This window comes from Anomaloglossus baeobatrachus, chromosome 4 (genome assembly GCF_048569485.1).
Source record: "Anomaloglossus baeobatrachus isolate aAnoBae1 chromosome 4, aAnoBae1.hap1, whole genome shotgun sequence".
NCBI classification, from domain to species: domain Eukaryota; kingdom Metazoa; phylum Chordata; class Amphibia; order Anura; family Aromobatidae; genus Anomaloglossus; species Anomaloglossus baeobatrachus.
In genome coordinates, this window is record NC_134356.1 from 636,274,033 (window position 1) to 636,297,016 (window position 22,984).

The following is a 22,984-nucleotide window of genomic DNA, read 5'->3' on the forward strand; positions in this document are numbered from 1 at the left end:
TGGCAAAAACTCCTTGATGACTTTGAGTCCAGTGTGTACAGATTTTGCCATTACTGAGTTAGTAGATGACAGTTAGTGCACATATAGTTCTATGGAGAGAGGGAGAAGCTACAGGCAGACACAAATATTCTACTGCAAGTTCACCTGCAGTGACAGACGATGTCACTGATCTCTCTGTGATGTCACTTGACCTTTGGCTTTGGTCCTGTCATGTGACCTTTAGAATGTGATGATGTCACTAAGCCCTTTGTGATGTCATGGAACAATCATCAGAATGTCGCTGCAGCCCGATTATCGTCCATTTGTGTTCATCACTTAGTGGGTGAAGGCGATTTTTACTTGCGCTTAGCAAATTTTGGTGTTATAAAAAATATAAGACCGAATAATAGAAGGCCTGTTAGAAGAGCAGTTCCAGACGCTATCCGGGAGCGCTCTAGAGGTGGACAGGACCTTCTTCAGCCCAGAATTTCATCTATGGAGCTGAATATGGAGAGTTTGAGAAAGAGAAAGAGAGAGAGAGAAGAGATGAGCTGCCAAATAAAAGGAGAAGAGATGGCACCAACCAAAGCCTTATCAAGGCTTTAAAAAGACCTAGAAGCCCGATACAGGAGAGTATCGTGAGCAAGAGGAAAAGGGCAAAAGTGATGGGGTATAAAGCTGATGATGGATCCAGCGGGTCCCCCAAAGCTGAACCTGAGCTGAATATGGAGAGTGTGAGAAAGAGCGAGAAAGAGAGAAGAGACGAGGTGCCAAATACAAGAAGAGAAACATCAGAGGGTGAAAAAGATGGCACCAAAAAAATCCTTGTCAAGGCTTTAAAAAGACCTGGATGCCCGATACAGGAGAGTATCGTGAGCAAGAGGAAAAGGGGAGAAGCGATGGGGCACAAAGCTGATGATGGATCCAGCGGGTCCCCCAAAGCTGAACCTGTGCTGAATATGGAGAATTTGAGAAAGAGAGAGACCATAGATGAGGTGCCAAAAAAAAGAATAGAAACACCGGAGAGTGAGAAAGATGGCACCAACCAAAGTATTCTCAAGGCTTCAAAAAGATCTCGAAGCCCGATACAGGAGAATATCACGAATAAGAGGAAAAGGGGAGAAGCGCTGGGGGACAAAGCTGATGATGGATCCAGCGTGTCCTCCAAAGCTAACACTGTGCAGCTGTCAGGTGAGTGCATATCTAAGATACCAATAGCCCATAGCTCCCAATGTAGTACTTGATGGGATTGTGAACCTTTAGAATACCCCACCTATTATGATTGTTGTGCCATTTTTCTTTGATACCCCCTAATATTGTTCTACCCCATGTTGTAATTGCTATAGAAGGCCACATTAGCATTATATTGGAATAATAAATCTTATTTCTACTCTCTCCATCAGGTACAACACCAGGTGAATCCCCCATCATTGTGACTGGACTGGAGAGCTTCACCTTCCATAAAATCCTTGGAAAGGGTGGATTTGGTAAAGTAAGTATTAGGAATTGTGGTGACGTCTACTTCATGTGTATGATGTGGAGCAGTAATATGACTCTAGGAACATCACTGCTTCATATCTTAACGTCACGTCTCATGGCTGGATGGGCCTTTCCACTAGTTCTAATGTTCTGTATCCTTCAGGTCATATTGGCCACACATCAGGCCTCCCAACAACAAGTGGCAGTGAAGATGGTGAAAAAGAGGTTCCTACTTGAGAACTTAAGAGACGATGTCCTGATAGAGCGACAGGTCCTGGAGATGACTAGGAAGAGTCCATTAATTACTCGGGCTTTTTCCACCTTCCAGTCCCAGGTAAGAGGCTGAAGATCTAACAGCTCTGGGTCTTCTATATAGTATACTAGCTGTACTACCCGGCTTCGCCCGGGTTAATAACTGCTGTTAACAAAATAGAATGTATTAACAAAAATGTATTCTGCACACAAAAACCACAAAACAAATAGATATAAATGTAATTATTAAAAGGCAAAAAGTAAGGTAATAGAAGCATTTCACAACATATATTTCAACACCACAGATATTCCACATAGATTTAACTAAATTGACCAAGTAATGTGCTCCGTCTGTCTCTTTCCAGATCTGTCTCTTTCCCTGTCTGTTTCTGTCTCTTTCCCCGTCTGTCTCTTTCCCTGTCTGTTTCTGTCTCTTTCCCTGTCTGTCTCTCTGTCTGTCTCTGTCTGTCTCTCTCTATCCGTCTCCCCACCGACATCTTATTACCTCACATATGAGCTTCTTATACGATGAATGTCTTTGGTTCCTATAGCAACCACTCACAGCTCCTATTAATAACCTGTAGTTCCAGGCTCCATTTACTTTAATGAAAGCATGTTTTTTGGAGAGTAACTGTAAAGTGCGGGGTTAAATTTTCCTATCAAAATATAGTCTACGACGTTCCCTGGGTCACATGGGGTGTCTGTGCAAAAGTTTGTGATTGTAAATGCGACGGTGCAGATACACTTTTCGTTTCACTTTTTCCCCATTATGTAGATAGGGGCAAAATTGATTAGTAAATTGGAATGCGCTGGGTTAAAATTTCGCCTCACAACATAGCCTATGACGCTCTCGGGGTCCAAAACGAATCTCCGGCACTCCAATGGAAGAATAAGAACAAAGTCTGGGTTTCTTTGGTGTTTTTTATTGTGAAAAAATGCAAGAAGTCTGTCTCTATGTCAACGTTTCGGTCACAATAGGACCTTTTTCGGATGTCAGTTGCTCTTTGTATCTCTAGCCTGCTTAATCCTGCTCTACATCACATCCACTCCAGATAGTCTGATAATACTCTCGAAAAAGGTCCCATTGTGACCGAAACGTTGAGATAGAGACAGACTTCTTGCATTTATTTTTTCACAATAAAAAACACCAAAGAAACCCAGACTTTGTTCTTATTCTTCCATTGGAGTGCCGGAGATTCGTTTTGGATTTCAGCTGATTATTTTCTCCAGAACACCCTATTATATTCAGTGAGCCAGGTCTATTCGATATATTGCTCTCGGGGTCCAGACGTGTGAGTGTGCAAAATTTTGTGGCTGTAGCTGCGACGGTGCAGATGCCAATCCCGGACATAAAGACACATACACACACATTCAGCTTCATATATTAAATGAATGCCTGTCTATATAATCATCTGTGTGCAATGTTCTTCTAGGCCACTATCATAGTATTACATGTATTATAACATTACCACCACTAGCTCATATCTAGACTATTCCAGTAACACCTATTATCTCCTCTGTTTTATCACAGGACTACTTATTCTATGTCATGGAATATCTCAGTGGAGGAGACCTTCGAGGCATCATGTCAACCAATGCCCCATTTCCCATTGCAGTCACCAGGTAAGACGTAACATGGATATATTAGGTGAAGATAATGGTTGTCAGGCTCATCTGGCTTTACTTCATTATTAGTTTCTTAGTACAGTTGGTTGGATGTTGATGGTTTTCTGTTGTTTTTTTTCTTATTAGATTTATTGCAGCTGAGCTGATTTGTGGGCTGCAGTTTCTCCACTCTAGAGGCATCATACACAGGTAGGTGCAGCACGTCTTCCTCTGTGTAGACCTGATAGAACTCATACACTCATCCTCATGCCCCCTGTAGACATTTGATATCTCATGCCATAATACGTCATCAGCCGGGATAATATAATAATTACATTATTGCATTTTTTAAACTCTTTCCAGGGACATAAAACCGGAGAACATTTTACTGGACAGCACCGGTCACTTGAAGATTGCTGATTTCGGTCTTGCAGTGATGAACATCTTTGGCGATACAAAGACTTCAGATTGTATCGGAAGCCTTATCTACATGGCTCCTGAGGTGAGGAATCATCAACATGTCCCTGAGTGATCACTGTGTACAAGGCTTGACATCTCCATGTCTTCTGCTGGCTGGACAATGTTCTTATTGTCTTTTTCATGTCTTCACAGATTCTTCAAGAGGAGCCCTACAACACGGCAGTGGACTGGTTCTCTGCTGGTGTGGTGATATACCAGATGGCTACTGGCAGGTATCCATTCTATGAAGGAAAATTTGTTGAGACCATCATTGAGGTAATAATCAATGATGATCCTATCTTTCCAAAAGGATTTGATCCCCAACTCAAAGCCATCATTGAGGGGGTGAGTATAAAGACACATCTCAGTAATACAGCAGATATATGTAATTAAATAAACAATGAAAATGGAGGACGACTGGAGACTGAATAATCATCTTTATTGTATTTTCCCAGCTCTTGGATAAGTCACCAGAGAGTCGGCAGAAATTTGTGGACAACATCAGAGATCATCCATTCTTTAAGGAGATCAATTGGACAGATATAGAGGAAGCCAGAGCATGTCCTCCATTCCAGCTATCCCCTGTAAGTATATGACCCAGAAAAGATGGTGGCAGCAGTACATTTCTGTTGTTTCTTTTTTATGAACGCTCTCACTCTTGTATCTTCTCCCCGCAGCCACCAGTGATGACATCTGATACAATGAAAGACGTCGTATCCTACACTGAAGCCTTTCATCCACCAATAGCCGAAACAGATCAAAAACTGTTCTGTGGATTCACGTTTGCCAATGACGGATGGAAGGTCATAAAATCAATACCAAAACCTGTAATATCTAATCGAAGACCTGTAAAACCCCATCGCAGGTGAGTCAGTATAAATGGGACGGGGAGAAGGGGACGTTTTAAGGCCCATCTCTTATTTTATGAATCTGTCAGCAGAGTGTAGTGTGGAAGCCTCTTACTGACTGCCACTTACATGTTATCCCTTCAGGACAGTCCCAATTTATCTACAGTCATGGCCAAAAGTTTTGAGAATGACACCAAAATTATATTTTCACATGATCTGTTGCCCTCTGGTTTTTAATTGTGTTTGTCTGATGTTTACATCACATACAGAAATATAATTGCAATCATATTATGAGGACCAAAAGGTTATATTGACAGTTAGAATGAGTTAATGCAGCAAGTCAATATTTGCAGTGTTGACCCTTCTTCTTCAGGACCTCTGCAATTCTCCCTGGCATGCTCTCAATCAACTTCTGGATCAAATCCTGACTGATAGCTGTCCATTCTTGCATAAGCAATGCTTGCATTTTGCCAGAATTTGTTGGTTTTTGTTTGTCCACCTGTCTCTTGACGATTGCCCACAAGTTTTCAATGGGATTAAGATCTGGGGAGTTTCCAGGCCATGGACCCAAAATCTCTATGTTTTGTTCCATGAGCCATTTAGTGATCACCTTTGCTTTATGGCAAGGTGCTCCATCATGCTGGAAAAGGCATTGTTGGGCGCCATACTGCTCGTGGACAGTTGGGAGAAGTTGCTCTTGGAGGACAATCTGGGACCATTCTTTATTCATGGCTGTGTTTTTAGGCAAGACTGAGTGAGCCGATTCCCTTGGCTGAGAAGCAACCCCACACATGAATGGTTTCAGGATGCTTAACAGTTGGCATGAGACAAGACTGGTGGTATAGCTCACCTCTTCTCCTAATAAGCTGTTTTCCAGATGTCCCAAACAATCGAAAAGGGGATTCATCTGAGAAAATGACTTTACCCCAGTCCTCAGCAGTCCACTCCCTGTACCTTTTGCAGAATATCAATCGGTCCCTGATGTTTTTTCTGGAGAGAAGTGGCTTCTTTGCTGCCCTCCTTGAAACCAGGCCTTGCTCAAAGAGTCTCCGCCTCACAGTGCGTGCAGAAGCCCTCACACCAGCCTGCTGCCATTGCTGAGCTAGCTCGGCACTGCTGGTAGTCCGATCCCGCAGCTGAAACAGTTTTAAGATACGGTGCTGGCGTTTGCTGGTCCTTCTTCGGCGCCCTGGAGCCTTTTTGGCAACAATGGAAGCTCTCTCCTTGAAGTTCTTGATGATGCGATAGATTGTTGACTGAGGTGCAATCTTTGTAGCTGCGATACTCTTCCCTGTTAGGCCATTTTTGTGCAGAGCAATGATGGCTGCACGTGTTTCTTTTGAGATAACCATGGTTAACTGAAGAGAAACAATGATACCAAGCACCAGCCTCCTTTTAAAGTGTCCAGTGGTGTCATTCTTACTTAATCATGACTGATTGATCGCCAGCCCTGTCCTCATCAACACCCACACCTGTGTTAATGGAACAATCACTAAAACAATGTTAGCTGCTCCTTTTAAGGCAGCAATGCAATGATGTTCAAATGTGTTTTGGGGGTTAAAGTTCATTTTCTTAGCCAATATTGACTTTGCAAGTAATTGCTGTTAAGCTGATCACTCTTTATGACATTCTGGAGTATATGCAAATTGCCATTAGAAAAACTTAAGCAGTAGACTTTGTAAAAATTAATATTTGTAGCATTCTCAAAACTTTTGGCCATGACTGTATCTTATTGGCATAGAACAATTATTTCTAACCTATTCTCTCTCCCGGCAGGACATTTGGCAGTATTGTGAGGGACGCCTTCCACAGGATCTGGAGGAGGATAAAATCCTGGAAGTGAACAGCTATGAGAAATGCTGTTCACCGGTTCCTATTCCACCAGCACTAGGAGTATCCTGAGGGTCGTGACCTGCAGTGTAGCCATAGCCACTCCTACGCCCTGCCATAATCAGGGCTAAGGGTTAATGCTGCATCTGCAGGGTCCAAATACAAGAAGAAGCTGAAGAAGACCATGAAAATCCTACCAGGAGTCAATAATATGACCATGGACCAGCACTACAAGACAACATGTTGCCTTGTGCCCCCAGGGAAGGGCACTTATCCGTAGGCCATGGTTCCCTAGAGGTTTCCCCACAGGGGTTTTTCCTCTCCTGAGTGCCGATGGATAAATACAACAAGAAAATGGCAACTTATAGTCCTTTTGCCCTTGGTGGAGCTCACACGACTAGTGGCAGAGAGGAACCTAAGATTTTTAAAAGATATTTACCAGCAATAAACAAAACCATTCATCATCATGTGCTAGTAGTAGTAGTAGATTTATTTTGTATCTTCATGGATAAGTATTTTACATTCCACCCCTTAAGAGCATAGGGTGCATGTAATGTGGTGGTAACGTGTATCCACTTTTCATTGGTACCATTTTGGATTATATCAAACTGTCTGGTCAATTTTTAAATCCGTTTTTGGAGGGGTGAAGGAAGGAAGAAATTATTTTCTGGTGTTTTAGGGGGTTTTCATTTGTGCAGGAGAGGTAATATGTAAGTGCTATAGTTTTAAGTGGGTACAGGTACAGCAATTCCAGCTAATATAGATGAAGGTGTACAGTGCAGGTACACGTCAGGCTGAACTCCTGGTGACTATCGGTCACTCTTTCTGGCTACAGTTTTGAAAAATATCTTCTATTATTCTGTTTTATTCATAGAAGGTCAAGCAGGGAGTAACACCTCGGTATAAATCCACCTTCAGTCCCCAGATGTCCATACGATAACACCTGTCCGTTCCTAAGGTGACACGTCCACTGGCTACCACGTGTATGGCCTTGGCATGCTAGAAGAAGAAAAGGTTGGATCTCACTAGGTATAAAATCAATCCTTTATTTCATCTGTTAAAAGTCAAATGGAAGGAGAATGCGGGGCACTGTGGACGATGGCAGCCGTTTGCGCGTGTCCTCGGTCTCAACAGGTCCCAACCTCTTACCAACCTTTTCTTCTTGTAACAAGATTGGAATTTGTTTCGAATTTTGGTTTGAGCACCACTGAGGGTGTTACTCCCCCAGAGACAGCCTAACAGGCACAATAACAAAACACATTGTAAACAGGTTTTTGGTGCCGGACAACATACACTACAAGTATTGTCTTGGCTACTGACCTCTGTTCAGCTTCTTCCATTAGTGTACATGTAGGGACCTCTGGATCGGCCACCACCGTCTCCACCAGGATGATCGGTCCGAGGGAGCTGCAGTCCTATACAATAAAGTGCAGATGGGTTTGCTTAGTATAATAAGTAGTGTTGAGCCACCCCCCTAGTGTTCGAGTTCGGTTCGTCGAACGGCGGCTCAGTTCGTCGAACCCCATTGAAAACAATGGCAGGCAAACACAAACACATAAAAACACATTATACACATACAGTTAATAAACATTGCCATTACACTTACAGGTCCCGGCGACACGTCCTGCACTCTGTCTCCCGCCGCTTTCCCTTCTGATCATCGCTGCGCCCTCCCGGTAACCAGTACTGATGCTAGGACCTTCCGTGACGTCAAAATAGCATGTGACCAGTCACGTGTCTATTATCTCATTGGCTACAGACTGGTCACATGGCTAGACGTCATGCTAGGTCCTGTCAGTGCATCTCAACGGTACGCGGTGATCGTTTGAGCATGTCCGTGTACCGGCGAGATGCTATGGCACATGGTCGGCTTCCCCGTTCCTGCATGTCGGCGCTCTTTACAGAACTATATCATGAATCCCAAGCACTCAAATAGAACACGAAGAATAAATGCAAAAGTGTTATTTATTAGACTATTTGCAAAAAGAAAACGCCACCGCAATAGAGCAAAGCCAACGTTTCGGCCTGCGTTAGGCCTTTGTCAAGGTTTTGCGTATGATAGTTTGGCGGATGGGACGACTTAAACGTCAAACAATTGTACCGTACGGCGTTTACTTTTCAGAAGTAGGTTGCAGAGGCCAGGGAGGCCCAGGAGAGAGGTGGGGGAAGAGAGAGGATGCCTGAAAAACACGAGGAGTGGGGACAGGGTCCCAGAGGTCTGTGTTTGTGGCAGGAGGCCTCTGCAACCTACTTATGAAAAGTAAACGCCGTATGGTACAATTGTTTGACGTTTAAGTCGTCCCATCCACCAAACTGTCATACGCAAAACCTTGACAAAGGCCTAACACAGGCCGAAACGTTGGCTTTGCTCTATTGCGGTGGCGTTTTCTTTTTGCAAATAGTTTAATAAATAACACTTTTGCATTTATTCTTCGTGTTCTATTTGAGTGCTTGGGATTCATGATATAGTTGAGCGTTACCTTTCCCTTAAGCACCTCCCTCTTTAGGCAGTAGAGCCCAGCTTTATTCCTTCATTTGGCGCTCTTTACAGAGTCAGTCCACATGCAGGGACTAGATGCCACAGCCGGTGAATAGCGGCAACGGGAATCACGTGATCGGAGCACCGTTGCTATAGTAACCCGCCTGTCAGATTACTATTTCAACGGTGGCAGCAGTGACTTCACCGCTTACAGCCTGCAGCCTCTGCTCACTCACTGAGTGATTAGGCTGCACGGGAGCAGCAGCGTCTTCCTCCCATGCAGTGCTGTCTGATGTAGCAGAGCTGCATGGGTTGAAGGAGTAAGAAGACAAAAGACCATGATCGTGGAGGAGTGAGAGGGAGTAATAAACATGGAGTCTCTAAGTGTGTCTGTGTATTTATTTCTATTAAAGTATGTTTTCTCTGTGTGGTGTCTTTTTTTTAGTCATATAGAAATTTAATGAAATGGTACCGCTGAAATCATAATCTTGCCGCAAAACACAAGCTACCACTCAGCACCATCATAAAAAAAAATAAAAAAGGTAAAGCTCTCAGAATACAGCAATGCAAAAATATTTTTTTCCCCTATAAAATAGTTTTGTGGGTATAAAAGCAACAAAACATAAAAAAAAAGACAGACAGGGGAAAGAGACAGATGTGGAAAGATACAGACGTGAAAAAAGAGTCAGACGGGGAAAGAGTCAGACGGGGAAAGAGGCAGACAGACACAGAGATAGAGAGACAGGCACAGAGATAGAGACAGACAGACACAAAATAAAGAGAGACAGAGAGACTGATACAGAGATGGACACACAGAGACAGACAAGGAAAGAGACAGACAGAGACAGACAGACAGACAGGTAGAGACTGGGAGAGATACAGAGAGACAGTTACTATCCTGGGCAATACCTGGGTACAACAGCTAGTATACTTATAAACAGAAAAATCAGAAAAATTTGCAGTGGTCTTAATTTTTGCCAGAACTGTATATAATGGACACAATGGTTGCAGCAGTCAAAAAATGCATTGAATCGCTCAAATACATATAGTACTGTACATATGACACAAACAATACATTCTTACACCTAAAGTAAGGTCACCAGAACATAATCCCCTGTACATTTACTAGGGCACTTATTTCCCAATTTAAGTGTTTTATTGGTTTTCATGAAAAAAAGGACAACAAAACGGGTCATGTCATACAGATACATATTGCATAACAACTATGAGAACCAGGACCATGAGGTCCAACAGGTAAAGGAAAGAAGGGGAGAGAGGGGGCTGGAGGGCATTGCACATAGGCGCTATTGTGACAATTATCCACTACAACACCTAGAGAAGCTCCTGGCGCACAGAGTCCCCCTTCCACCCGTCTCTCACTCTCCTAAAGGAAACTTACCATAAAAGAAACTCCTAAAAAGAAAGGTCAGAAAGTGGAAAGAGAAAGGGAAGAAGACAGAAAGGGAGAAAGAGTATCGAAAGAGGGTGCCATGGGGCCTTCACCTGCCCGCCATGTTTATGTAAGGAGGTAAAAGGTTCCGATCAAAAAGGGGATTTGGGTCATGTCATGGGTTTGAGCCAGATCCTGCCAAATAAGACTCCCAGTGGGACCATTTTGTGACCACAGACTCTGCATCCCCCCGCGACTGGGCCAGAACCCTCTCCATCCGGTATATTGCATTCACCTCGTCAGTCCACTCTTCCAGGGTTGGAGAGTCTGCCTTCTTCCAGTGACGGGGTATAACCGTCTTGGCCGCCTGTAGGAGGTGTCGCAGAACAGATTTTTTGTACGCAGCCTGCGGCATAGGGAACATGTAAAGCAGAACTGCCTCAGGGTGTCTAGGCACGGTCACTCCTGAAACCTCTTTGATCGCCTCTAGCACCCCCTCCCAAAAGGACTGCAAGGCTAAGCACGACCACCATATATGCGTCATGGTGCCCCCCTGGCTTCCGCACCTCCAACAATTGTCTGGGGTCTCAGGCCACCACCGATGCAGGAGGGAAGGGACCCGATACCATCGTGATATAACTTTATAACTGGTCTCCTGGGACTTAGTAGCAGTCACCGACTTGTGTGACAAGTGGAAGCATCGCCCCCATTGTTCTCTAGAGAATGTTTGGTTGAGCTCCCCCTCCCATGCTCCGCAAAAGGGGGGGAGATCATCCAAGCCCCCGGAGACCAGCAATTTGTATATAACTGAAATGTTGTGATTCGGGGCAGTCGTTGTTGTACACATGGCCTCATAAGGGGATGGAGAGAGTGCAAGCTCGTGCGTCTGTGTGAGTGATGTAATAAAATGCTGGAGTTGGGCGTATTCGAAATTGTGGCGTAGTTTTTGGGGTTTCTCCCCCAAAATCGTAGAGAGTGGTAGTGTCCGACCCTGTGGGGCAATATGGATGAGCCGAAGAGGCGTCCGTTTAGTTCCTTCCAGGAAGCGAGTGACAGAGGCACCCGGGAGAAAATCCGGACTATCGGTCACCGGCATCAGCGGTCCATATGCACGAATCAGATCGCATTTCCTACCAGGGGCGTGTATGGTGCGCAGAGTCTGCTCGATACTGTACCCCACCACCAGTTTGCGACGGTTCAGCCGTGGCCATGTCCAAGGCAGAGTTGGCGCCGACAGAGAGCATAGATCATGGGCCAGACGCACCCATAGTTTAGACCCCTCATTATGCAACAGGTCCAGGACACGGGCATGGGCCACTGCTAGGTGATACTTTCGGCAGTCCGGCAGTCCCAGCCCTCCCGCGTCCTTTGGTCTGGTCAGAACACTACCTCGTATTCTGGGTCGGCCCTTGGCCCAGACAAACTGGATAAATAGTTGTTGAATTTTGTACCAATATGACGCGGGGATGTGGACGGGTACCATCTGCAGAAGGTATAATAAGCGAGGCAGTACTGTCATTTTGAGGGCGCCAACCCTACCAAACCAGGACACCACCCCCTGATGCCAGGTGGCTAGATCCCTCTCTGATTTGATAAGAAATTGTTGGAAGTTAAGTGAAAACAGTTTGGACAGGTCGGATGGAATGGTGATACCCAGATATCGGATACTATTGTTTTGTGGCCACTTAAAAGGGTGTTTGGATTGTAGGCAAGAAACTAGATTTGGAGGAAGGGAGACATTCAAAGCCTCTGATTTGTCGAGGTTTATCCGGAAATTGGACCATCTTCCAAAATTATCCAACTCTGACATCAGGGATGGGAGAGCCTCAAGCGGGTTAGTGAGATAAACTAAGAGGTCGTCGGCGAAAGCCGAGCATTTATATTCATGGTTCGCTATCTTGATCCCTTGGATGTCTGGGTTGGCTCGCAGGGCCGCCATGAGATGCTCCATCACTAGGATGTATAGAAGAGGGGATAAGGGGCATCCCTGTCTCGTCCCGTTATGGATGGTGACAGTGTCCGATAAGGTGCCATTGATTTTTATACGCGCCGACGGGGTGTGGTACAGTGCAAGTATTTTAGCCGTTAGGTTTGGGCCTAGCTGCAGGTGATTTAATGTTTGGGCGAGTGACTCCCATGAAATCCTGTCGAAGGCCTTCTCGGCATCTAAGGACAGGATCATCAATGGTATCCCTCGGTTGCGAGCAAATTGAATAATATCTAGAGTTTTAAGGGTATTGTCTCTAGCCTCTCGTCCCGGGACAAACCCAACCTGGTCTAGGTGGATCAGATCCGGAAGGAGAGGATTGAGCCTGTTGGCAATAAGTTTAGCATAGCACTTAATATCTACATTGAGCAGGGAAATCGGTCTATAGCTACCGCAAACGCCCGGGTCCTTGCCTACTTTGGGAATGACTGTGATGTGCGCCGCTGTAGAGTCTGTTGGAAAGAGGGCGGTGTCTGAAATTGAATTAAAAGACTCCAACATCAGAGGCGCAAGTAGGGTCGAAAAGGATTTATAGAATTTTGCTGTTAGCCCGTCCGGACCTGGACTTTTATTGCCAGGAGCACTCTGGATAACCTGCAATAATTCTTCTATCGTGAACGGGGCCTCAAGATTTTCTAATACGGCACTATTCAGTTTTTTAAAGGGGGAAGGGGGGGCATCTGTTGAGGCGTTGGGGGATACCCTAGGAGGGGGTAGATTGTACAACCTAGAATAATAGTTATGAAAGGCATTTGAAATCTCAGGGGTAGTATGAACCAGGCCACCCGATGAGTCCTGAATATGTGGAATCAGGTTTGTTGCCCTTTTGGTACGTAACGCGTTGGCAAGCATTTTGCCTGGTTTGTCGCCGAACTCGTAGAATTTGCTCCTACCCAATTGAATAATGTGACTATATGAGGAGTCCAGTAATTTCCTAACCTCCAACCTCGCTCTTAGAAGTGCTTGGAGTGTCGAGGCCGCCAGAGCACGTTTATGGAGGAGTTCAAGTGTTGTGACTTTTTGAAGAGCGTCTTTAATGGCTTGTGCCCTACTTTTTTTAATTCGAGAGCCGTGTTTAATGAAAGTCCCACGAAGGACACATTTTAGGGCCTCCCACTTAAACACAGGCGCAGTGGTGTCTGATGCGTGGTCCCCCACAAAATTTGTGATAGAGGTGCAAATGTCTGAGGTGCAGCCTTCATCCAAAAGCAGTGACTCGTTAAGCCGCCAGGATCCTGCCGTCTTTGCCATGGAAGGAACATGCATGGAACAGAACACTGGAGCGTGATCCGACCATAGGATGTTTCCAATCCCGGTATGGGACAGCCAAGATAATACATTGTGCTGCACCAGGATATAATCCAAGCGGCTGTACGAGTCCTGCGGGTGCGAGTAAAAGCTGTAATCCCTGTCCGAGGGGTGCTGTATGCGCCACGCATCATACAGTTGGAGCTGTAATAAAGATTTTTTAACTCGTTTAATTAGTGCATAGGAGAGGCTTGACCGACCCTTGGAGTTATCCATAGCCGGATCGAGCGTGATGTTTAGGTCCCCACAGAGAACCACTGAGCCCCTAACCAAAGGGAGGGCCGAACGTACCAATCCGGCGACAAAGCAGTCTTGGTTCTGATTAGGTGCGTACGCATTAATTATAGTAAATTCCTGTCCACTAAGAGATAATGATAAGACAATATAACGTGCTGCCTCATCTATTTTAACGTCCAATACTTGGTGAGGGAGTGATTTGTGTATCCCTATCGCCACCCCCTTTGAGCGTGTCTCTGGATTGTTGGCAAGAAACCATGTGGTGTAGTATTTGTTTTTAATCTTTGGGGTGTGGTTAGTTTTAAAGTGCGTCTCCTGGAGGCAGATCAGGTGTACCTTACGCTTGTGCAGGTGATAAAGGATCTGGGCCCGTTTCTCTGGGGTGTTGAAACCCTTCACGTTGAAGGATGCAATATTCAGGTCTGCCATTTAGAAGGGAATCCGGGTGCTGCAATGGAAGGGTGGCAGGTTTGCAGTTTTGGTGGACGGTCCCCATGGCGAGGTCTAGTACAGAGAAAAAAGATTAGGAAAAGGAGAGAAAAGAGGAAGGAAGACAATTCAGAGGAACAAAACAAAAGCAGAGGGAGAGCCTCCACACTTAACACTAAGCAAGTTAATACAAACAACAGGAGCATGTCCGCCGCACACCGGCGGGGCAGGGGCTTCCAACCTATTGGGGGGAGAATCTGGTCAGACATCACCAAAAGACAACTCCTTTCCAATTGAGCATGAATATAGTGAGGCAAAAAACATTAGCATGGTACGAAACCATCGGCATCCCATATAAATCAATATCATGTACTATAGATATCTTAGAGAGGTTCCTTCAGGCGCGGTCCGGACTACCGCGGCTCAGATGTGGGCGTCTCTTGCCCCGGAATCTCTCCTCTCTCCGCGGAAGTCCCACAGATTGCCGATTTGTGGAGGGGTTCTCAAGAGGACCCGTGCGCATCCCCAAACCCCATGGGCGGAGCAGCGTGTTAGGCCACTGGGGGAGGAGAATCGGCGGCAAGCCAAGGCCCGACGTAAAAGAGGGCAAGTCCTCGGGTGTACGGAGGGTGAAGTACTTCGAGCCCTGGCGGACCGAGAGGGAGAAAGGGAATCCCCACCGGAACTGGATCTCTTTATCCTTTAAAACATCTAATAGAGGTTTGAGGGCCGCTCTTTGAGCTAGTGTGTGGCGAGAAAGGTCCGGTAAGATTCTAATAGGGGTCCCATTATAGGAGAGGTCAGCTTTTTTCCTGCTTGCCAGTAGGATCGCCTCCTTGAGAGCGTAGAAATGGACCCGGCAGATAACATCCCTTGGGTGGGGGTCCTCCGGATTGAAAGGGCGAAGTGCTCTATGAGCTCTGTCCAACTCTATTCTGACCCCTGGCGGGCGCCCGAGCAGCCTGTTGAAAATTGTGGTGAGCACCGACGGTACATCCACGGAAGCAATAGATTCTGGCAATCCTCTGACACGGAGATTGTTTCTCCTATTGCGGTTCTCTAGGTCGTCCATATTTTGCTGCAGGGAGAACAATTGTTTGGCGTGTTCTGCCACTGTAGCTTGTAAGGCATGGATAGAGGTAGAGTTATTTTCTTGTATCGTGGAAACCGTATCCACTCTATCTGTTAGAGATGAGAGTTCCGCTCTGAATTGGGCAAATTCCAGTTTGCATTCCGCAACAACTTGGTTTGCTAGAGCCGCGATGTCACTTTTGGTAGGTATCGCCTGCATGAATGCCCGGAGGTCCGCCAGGGAGGCCGGCCTATCCTCACCCCCTGCAGTCGGCGAGAAGGCCACATGGGAGGTATGGAAGCTTGATTGTGGCCTGTATATTTGTGGTCTCCCCTCTCTCGGAGTTGCGATCATGATTGGGGCGTGAGGTACCATTCGAGTGTCAGGGCCCTCTGGAAGCAGGGTGGGATGCCTCTCAGGTGTGGCTGGGTGCTTGGCGGGGGGACTGTCTGCCCATGATGAGCCAGTGGACCATCTGGCTGGGGAGCTTGATGCTGCCTCCTCCCTCTGCAACACTTCTTGCATGACAGCCTCCTCCTTCTGCATGGGGGACTCCCCATCCCCCTCTCCCATATGTAGGGGGCAAGCGTCCCCAGCTCTCTGTGAGACCCCGAGCTCTGTGTTTCCACCCCTATTGGGATCGTAGTCTGGGGTGGAGGGGGGGGCTGGACAGACTTCAGCTATTCCCTTCTGTGACTCCGGATTTTCCATCAGGGGCAGAGGCGACTGGTGTTTCAAGCATCGTCCTCCCCCTCCCTCTTGTGCGACCTGGCCGCCGCTTGTCAGCTGCTGCAGCTGCAGGGTCTGGGGCCTGCTTACCCGGTCCGTCTTGGCTGGGGAGCTGCTGCGGCGGCCATCTTGGAATGGCGCCGCCGCCGCGCCAAGCTTCTCCATCTCCGGTATGGGGGTCCCAATCGCTCCGGTCCCATTCCTCCGGGTCTGCGCTGGGGTGCCTCCCGTTTCCTCTGGTGCCCGGGTTCCGCTCGCCGCCACGTCGGATTCAGCCGGATAATCTGGTCCCTGGGCAGGACACGCATGGAGGCCCCAGGTTTTTCACTCCCCGGATTGGTGAGGTAAGCCTCCATAGTGGGCTGTGGGGACGTCGGGCGGGCAACAGAGCGGGACCGGGCCTTCTTGGCAGCGGTACGCACCATTTTGGTGTGGGGATGCCGGTGGATCGTGGAATTCTGCAGCGGAGCTCAGGAGCTGCACGTCTCTACACGGCCATGTCTAGCCACGCCCCCCGTGGTGTCTTTTTTTTAACCCTTTATTGGAGATTCTTAATAGCCGGGTCAAACTTGCCTGACATTAAGAATGTCTGGCTTAATACTAGCTAGTAAAACAAAGCTAGTATTAACCCATTATTACCCAGCAAGCCAACCGGCTTCAAGGCTGCTGGAAGAGTTGGATACAGCGCCAGATGATGGCGCTTCTATGAAAGCGCCATTTTATGGGGCGGCTGCGGACTGCAATTCGCAGCAGAGGGGCCCAGAAAGCTCGGGTTAACCTGTGTTGCGGATTCCAATCCCCAGCTGCCTAGTTGTAAGTGAAATAATTAAAAAAAGGGCTTCCCTATATTTTTAGTTCCCAGCCGGGTACAAATAAGCAGCTGGGTGTTGGGGGCAGCCGTACCTGCCTGCCGTACCTGGCTAGCATACAGGGAAGCCCATTAATTTTTTTTATTTAAAAAAAATAGTTAAAAAAAAATGACGTGGGGTCCCCACATTTTTGATAGCCAGCTAGGGTAAAGTAGACGGCTGTAGCCTGAAAACCACAGCTGGCAGCTTTACCGTGGTTGGTGGTCCAATGTGGAGGTCACCCCAGGCTCTTTGTTATAATTATTTTATAAATAATAATAATTACAAAAAAAAGGTAGGGTCACCCTCAAATTGGATCACCAGCCAAGGTAAAGCAGACAGCTGTGGCCTGGTATTCTCAGGGTGGGAAGGTCCATAGTTATTGGCCCTTCACAGCCTAAAAATAGCAGGCAGCAGGCGCCCCAGAAGTGGCGCATCCACTAGATGCGCCAATCCTGGCGCTTCACCCCAGCTCATCCCGTGCCCTGGTGCAGTGGCAAATGGGGTAATAAATTGGGTTGATACTAGCTGTAAGGTCACCGGACATCAAGCCCAGCAGTTTGTTATGTCATGGTGTCTATCAGATACCCGACATCACAAACTGTCAGTACTAACATTAAAAAAGACAAAAAAAAATTATTTGAAGAAACACTCCCCAAAACATTCCCTCTTTCACCAATTTATTGTAAGGAAAAAAAAATAAGGGGGTCCCACGACGACTCTGGACCGTCTAGAATATGGGGTGACATGCTCAGGGAACGTATCCCCCATTTTCTAGGAGTGCAGGCCCTCCATGTGAGGAGTGTGGGTGCAATGAATCTGCACCCACTCTCCCCGGGTCCACAGCAGCAGAGTCCATGTTGCTACCAAAGCTGCAATGCCCTGCTCATGAGGTAAGGGGCATGCCTAATGAGGAGAACTATTCTACATTTCAAAATATTGGTATTTGCTGATATTATTGCTATTCTACTTACTATATATTGGGGATAGGATCTTGTTGATGGAATACCCCTTTAAGTCCAGTTATCCTGCTGAATGAATACTAAACAACAGAGCTCGCTATTTAGACATGTTATTTTGCGGCGTATGGCGGACTCTCATGTTTGGTATTCCCATATATTACAGCAACAATAAGACAGATGAGTACAAGCCACCTGCTTGCAACAAGAGCTGAGTGAACTGAATAATATCACCCACACAACTTCAGGGAAAATGGAAGTATTTAAGCACAAAAGGAATACTGGTAATAATCAGCTGGATGAAAATAGCGCTACCCTGGGTCCTAAAGAGGAAAAGATGGAAAGCTACCTACTACAATCCAGGAACAACAGAAAGTCAGGGAGTATTTTGCAAGGCCAAATGCTGTGACCTTCTATTGCCAGAAACCACATGACTGTGTCACCTGTGACATATCCGTGAAAGTACCCCCCCTTTTACGAGTGGTCTCGGGATACTCATGACCAGGCCTATCTGGATGGGCTGCATAAAATGAATGAACTAATCTTGTGGCATTCACATCTGATGCAGGAACCTACATCCACTCCTCTGGTCCATAACCCCTCCAGTGCACCAAGTACTGAAGGGACCCACGTAGAAAAAAAAGACTCAACAATCATAGCTATTTGAAACTACAAATTACCATCAACCATGATTGGGGCCGGCGGTAAGGGAGATGGCTCCAAAGGTTCCACATACGTTTTGAGCAGTGCCCTGTGGAACACATTGCGGATCCTAAGGGGCTAAGACAACTCCAGACTAAATGCCACTGGTTTAAAGTGAACCTGTCAGGTGCAATATGCACCCAGAACCACGAGCAGTTGTGGGTGCATATTGCTAATCCTTGCCTAACTGTCTCTGCATCTAGTGGCATACATAAAGGGATCTTTAAAAAAGTATTTCTAAAGATCTGTATGATATGCTAATGAGACCAGCGACTAGTCGTGAGGGCATTAGTTCCCTTTGCTAGTAGGCCCAATTAGCATGGTAGCTATCCCCAGCGGGCGTGCTAACATGCTAATGAATGTGCAGCGGCAGAGGATGGCCGTGCTCACCTCTCTGCCACCACCGCATCCGATGCTGGATTTCAGCTCAGTGGCATGATCCCGGACTTTCGGTCTTGCGCACCTTGAAGCCGGCTGTACGAGTACTGGCTTCAAACCCATGTAGTGCGCATGGCCGAAAGTCCAGGATCATGCGCACTGAAAAACTAAACCCTGATCAGGTAGACCAACATAATTTCAACCACAACTGCCAGGGAAATTGTTTGGGATGCAAAGAGAAACCCACAAATAACATCAGCTGAAATACAGGACTCACTGAAAACTAGCGGTGTGGCTGTTTCAAGATGACAATAAGGAGGCACTTGAAGAAAAATGGGCTGCATGGTTGAGTCGCCAGAAGAAAGCCATTACTGCGCAAATGCCACAAAGTATCTTGGCTACAATACACCAAACAGCACAGAGACCAGCCACCAAATTTCAAGAACAAGGTAATTTGGAATGATGAGACCAAAATCGAACTTTTTGGCCAGAACCATAAACGTTACATTTAGAAAGGGGTCAATAAGGCCTGTGATGAAAGGAACACCATTCCTACTGTAAATCACGGAGGTGGATCGCTGATGATGTGGGGATGTGATGTGAGCTACAAAAGGTACAGGTAACTTGGTCAAAAGTGAAGGAAAGATTAATGCAGCACGTTATCAGCAAATACTGGAGGCAAATTTGCACTCATCAGCCCGGAAGCTGAACATGGGACGTACTTGGACGTTCCAACATGACAAAGATCCAAAACACAAGGCCAAGTTGACCTGTCATTGGCTACAGCAGATCAAAGTGAAGGTTCTGGAGTGGCCATCTCAGTCTCCTGACCTCAATATCATTGAGCCACTCTGGGGAGAACGTAAGCGCGCAGTTCATGCAATAAAGCCCAGGGAATTTACAGGAACTGGAGGCTTTTTGCCAAGAAGAATGGGCAGGTTTACCATCTGTGAAAATAAAGAGCCTCATCCGCAACTACCACAAAAGACTGCAAGCTGTCATTGATGTTAGAGGGGGCAATACACGGTATTAAAAACTGGAGTAGAGGGAATCCAAGATGGCCGCCATGAAGGGAGGCTGCATGTATTAGAGATCTGCAGTGGCTGCTCTCAATCCTTCACACCAGATCACCATCCTGCCTTATTGAACGCCCAGGAAGGAAGAAAAAGGGAGTACCTTAATCCGAGAATCCTCTGGACAGATTCTTACCTTGCCCGGGGATCCATGAGGACCAGAGGAGCGGCGCGGCCTTGACGGCCAGGGAACCAGAGGCCTGTGATCGCGGGGAGGGCCTTTCCCCGTCATCCTGCCGTACATCGCGCTGAGGAGGAGACCATCTTGCGGGGGAGACAGACAGGACATCGGTGGTGGGAGCGGAGGCGACAGCCCAGGTTGCGCTGCAGTTCTGGAGTGGAGGCCTAGCCGTGCGGAAGGCTTGCGGCCTGGTGTGCTGGGGATCCCACCGCGTCTCTTTCCTTCACTGACCGCTGGCGCGGGGGGGTGGTCTGGAGGTCCCACTGCGTCCGGGCCGCTACTCGCATCCGGCGACGGGGCAGGAGGGGCAACTCGGGAGGCGGTGATTACCAGCGGGCCTTGCTGGGAGCCTGAGAAGGCGGGGGCCGTGACGCACGGGGAGGCCTGAGATCTCTCCACCGGCGCTGCATTTCCATCGGCAGCAGAGGCGACATCGGCACAGAAGATTTAGAGCTGGGTTGGTGGAGCCAGTCTGGAGGCCTGTATAGGAGGTGAGGAGAGACTAAAGGAGGAGAAGGCCCTTGAGAACGGCCACCGGGAGGCATTACCGGTAAGAAGAACTCAGGAGGTGGTGGTAGAAGAGAGTCCTGACCCCAGCTTATAACAAGAAGCAGCAAAATCAAAAGGGATTAATTGTGAGTTGACCTCCCCAAAAATAGCAAAATAGCAAAGTTCCCCTAAAGTGGTGGTCTACAGGCCTTATTTTAACCTATACGTGACTGACATAGTTGAGGCTTTAGATCTGGCCTGGGAGGCCCCTACCCCTAGGGATATATACGGTTGAAGTTTGACACGACCTGAGCAGAAACAGATCAATAAAGGTCGCACTTGGCCTCGGTGAATAAGGCTAATTATATTTTTCTTCAAATATTCCTGGGGAGACAAAATCTATTCCTCAATACAAGTGGTCCAGATGCTATATACAGTGCTGGCCAAAAGTATTGGCACCCCTGCAATTCTGTCAGAGAAAACTCAGTTTCTTCCTGAAAATGATTGCAATCACAAATTATTTGGTATATTATCTTCATTTAATTTGTCTTCAATGAAAAAAAAAAAATGTCAAAAAGCCAAATTGGGTATAATCCACACCAAACATAAAAAAGGGGGTGGACAAAAGTATTGGCACTGTTTGAAAAATCATGTGATGCTTCACTAATTTGTGTAATTAACAGCACCTGTAACTTACCTGTGGCACCTAACAGGTGTTGGCAATAACTAAATCACACTTTCAGCCAGTTGACATGGATTAAAGTTGACTCAACCTCTGTCTGTGTCCTTGTGTGCACCACATTGAGCATGGAGAAAAGAAAGAAGACCAAAGAACTCTCTGAGGACTTGACAATCCAAATTGTGAGGAAGCATGAGCAATCTCAAGGCTACGAGTCCATCTCCAAAGACCTGAAAGTTCCTGTGTCTACGGTGCGCAGTGTCATCAAGACGTTTAAAGCCCATGGCACTGTGGCTAACCTCCCTAGATGTGGAAGGAAAAGGAAAATTGACGAGAGATTTCAACGCAAGATTGTGCGGATGGTGGATAAAGAACCTCGACTAACAACCAAACAAGTTCAAGCTGCCCTGTAGTCCGAGGGTACAAGAGTGTCAACCCGCACTATCCGTCGGCGTCTGAATGAAAAGGGACTGTATGGTAGGATACCCAGGAAGACCCCACTTCTTACCCCGAGACATAAAAAAGCCAGGCTGGAGTTTGCCAAAACTTACCTGAGAAAGCCTAAAATCGTTTTGTAAGAATGTTCTCTGGTCAGATGAGACAAAAGTAGAGCTTTTTGAGAAAAGCCATCAACATAGAGTTTACAGGGAAAAAAAAGAGGCATTCAAAGAAAAAAACACGGTCCCTATAGTCAAACATGGTGGAGGTTCCCTGATGTTTTGGGGTTGCTTTGCTGCCTCTGGCACTGGACTGCTTGACCGTGTGCATGGCATTATGAAGTCTGAAGACTACCAACAAATTTTGCAGCATAATGTAGGGCCCAGTGTGAGAAAGCTGGGTCTCCCTCGCAAGTCATGGGTATTCCAGCAGGACAATGACCCAAAACACACTTCAAAAAGCACTAGAAAATGGTTTGATAGAAAGCACTGGAGACTACTAAAGTGGCCAGCAATGAGTCCAGACCTGAACCATATAGAACACCTGTGGAGAGATCTCAGAATGGCAGTTTGCCAAAGAAGGGACCTGGAGCAGTTTGCCAAAGAAGAATGGTCTAAAATTCCAGCAGAGCATTGTAAGAAACTCATTGATGGTTACCGGAAGCGGTTGTTCGCAGTTATTTTGGCTAAAGGTTGTGCAACCAAGTATTAGGGGTACTTTGCACACTACGACATCGCAGGTGCGATGTCGGTGGGGTCAAATTGAAAATGACGCACTTCCGGCATTGCATGCGTAGTGTGTAAAGCCTAAAACATCGTAGTGTGTAAAGCCTAGATGATACGATTAACAAGCGCAAAAGCGTTGTAATCGTATCATCGGTGCAGCGTCGGCGTAATCCATAATTACGCTGACGCGACGGTCCGATGTTGTTCCTCGCTCCTGCGGCAGCACACATCGCTGTGTGTGAAGCCGCAGGAACGAGGAACATCTCCTACCAGCGTCACCGCGGCTTCCGTAGGATATGCGGAAGGAAGGAGGTGGGCGGGATGTTTACATCCCACTCATCTCCACCCCTCCGATTGGCCGCCTGCCGTCGCAGTGACGCCGCACGACCCGCCCCCTTAACAAGGAGGCGGGTCGCCGGCCAGAGCGAC

General features: G+C 46.9%; 1 protein-coding gene across 1 annotated transcript; it reads left to right on the forward strand.

The window, feature by feature from the left end:
• Positions 1 to 644: 644 nt before the first annotated feature.
• On the forward strand, positions 645 to 6,665 carry LOC142302726 (protein kinase C delta type-like). The gene is made up of 10 exons (XM_075343841.1): positions 645 to 846; positions 1,383 to 1,471; positions 1,622 to 1,792; positions 3,242 to 3,333; positions 3,463 to 3,525; positions 3,679 to 3,817; positions 3,928 to 4,119; positions 4,230 to 4,358; positions 4,452 to 4,639; positions 6,399 to 6,665. Exons 1-10 carry the CDS (start codon positions 645 to 647, stop codon positions 6,463 to 6,465), a joined length of 1,332 nt encoding a protein of 443 aa, XP_075199956.1. The 3' UTR covers positions 6,466 to 6,665.
• Positions 6,666 to 22,984: the final 16,319 nt, after the last annotated feature.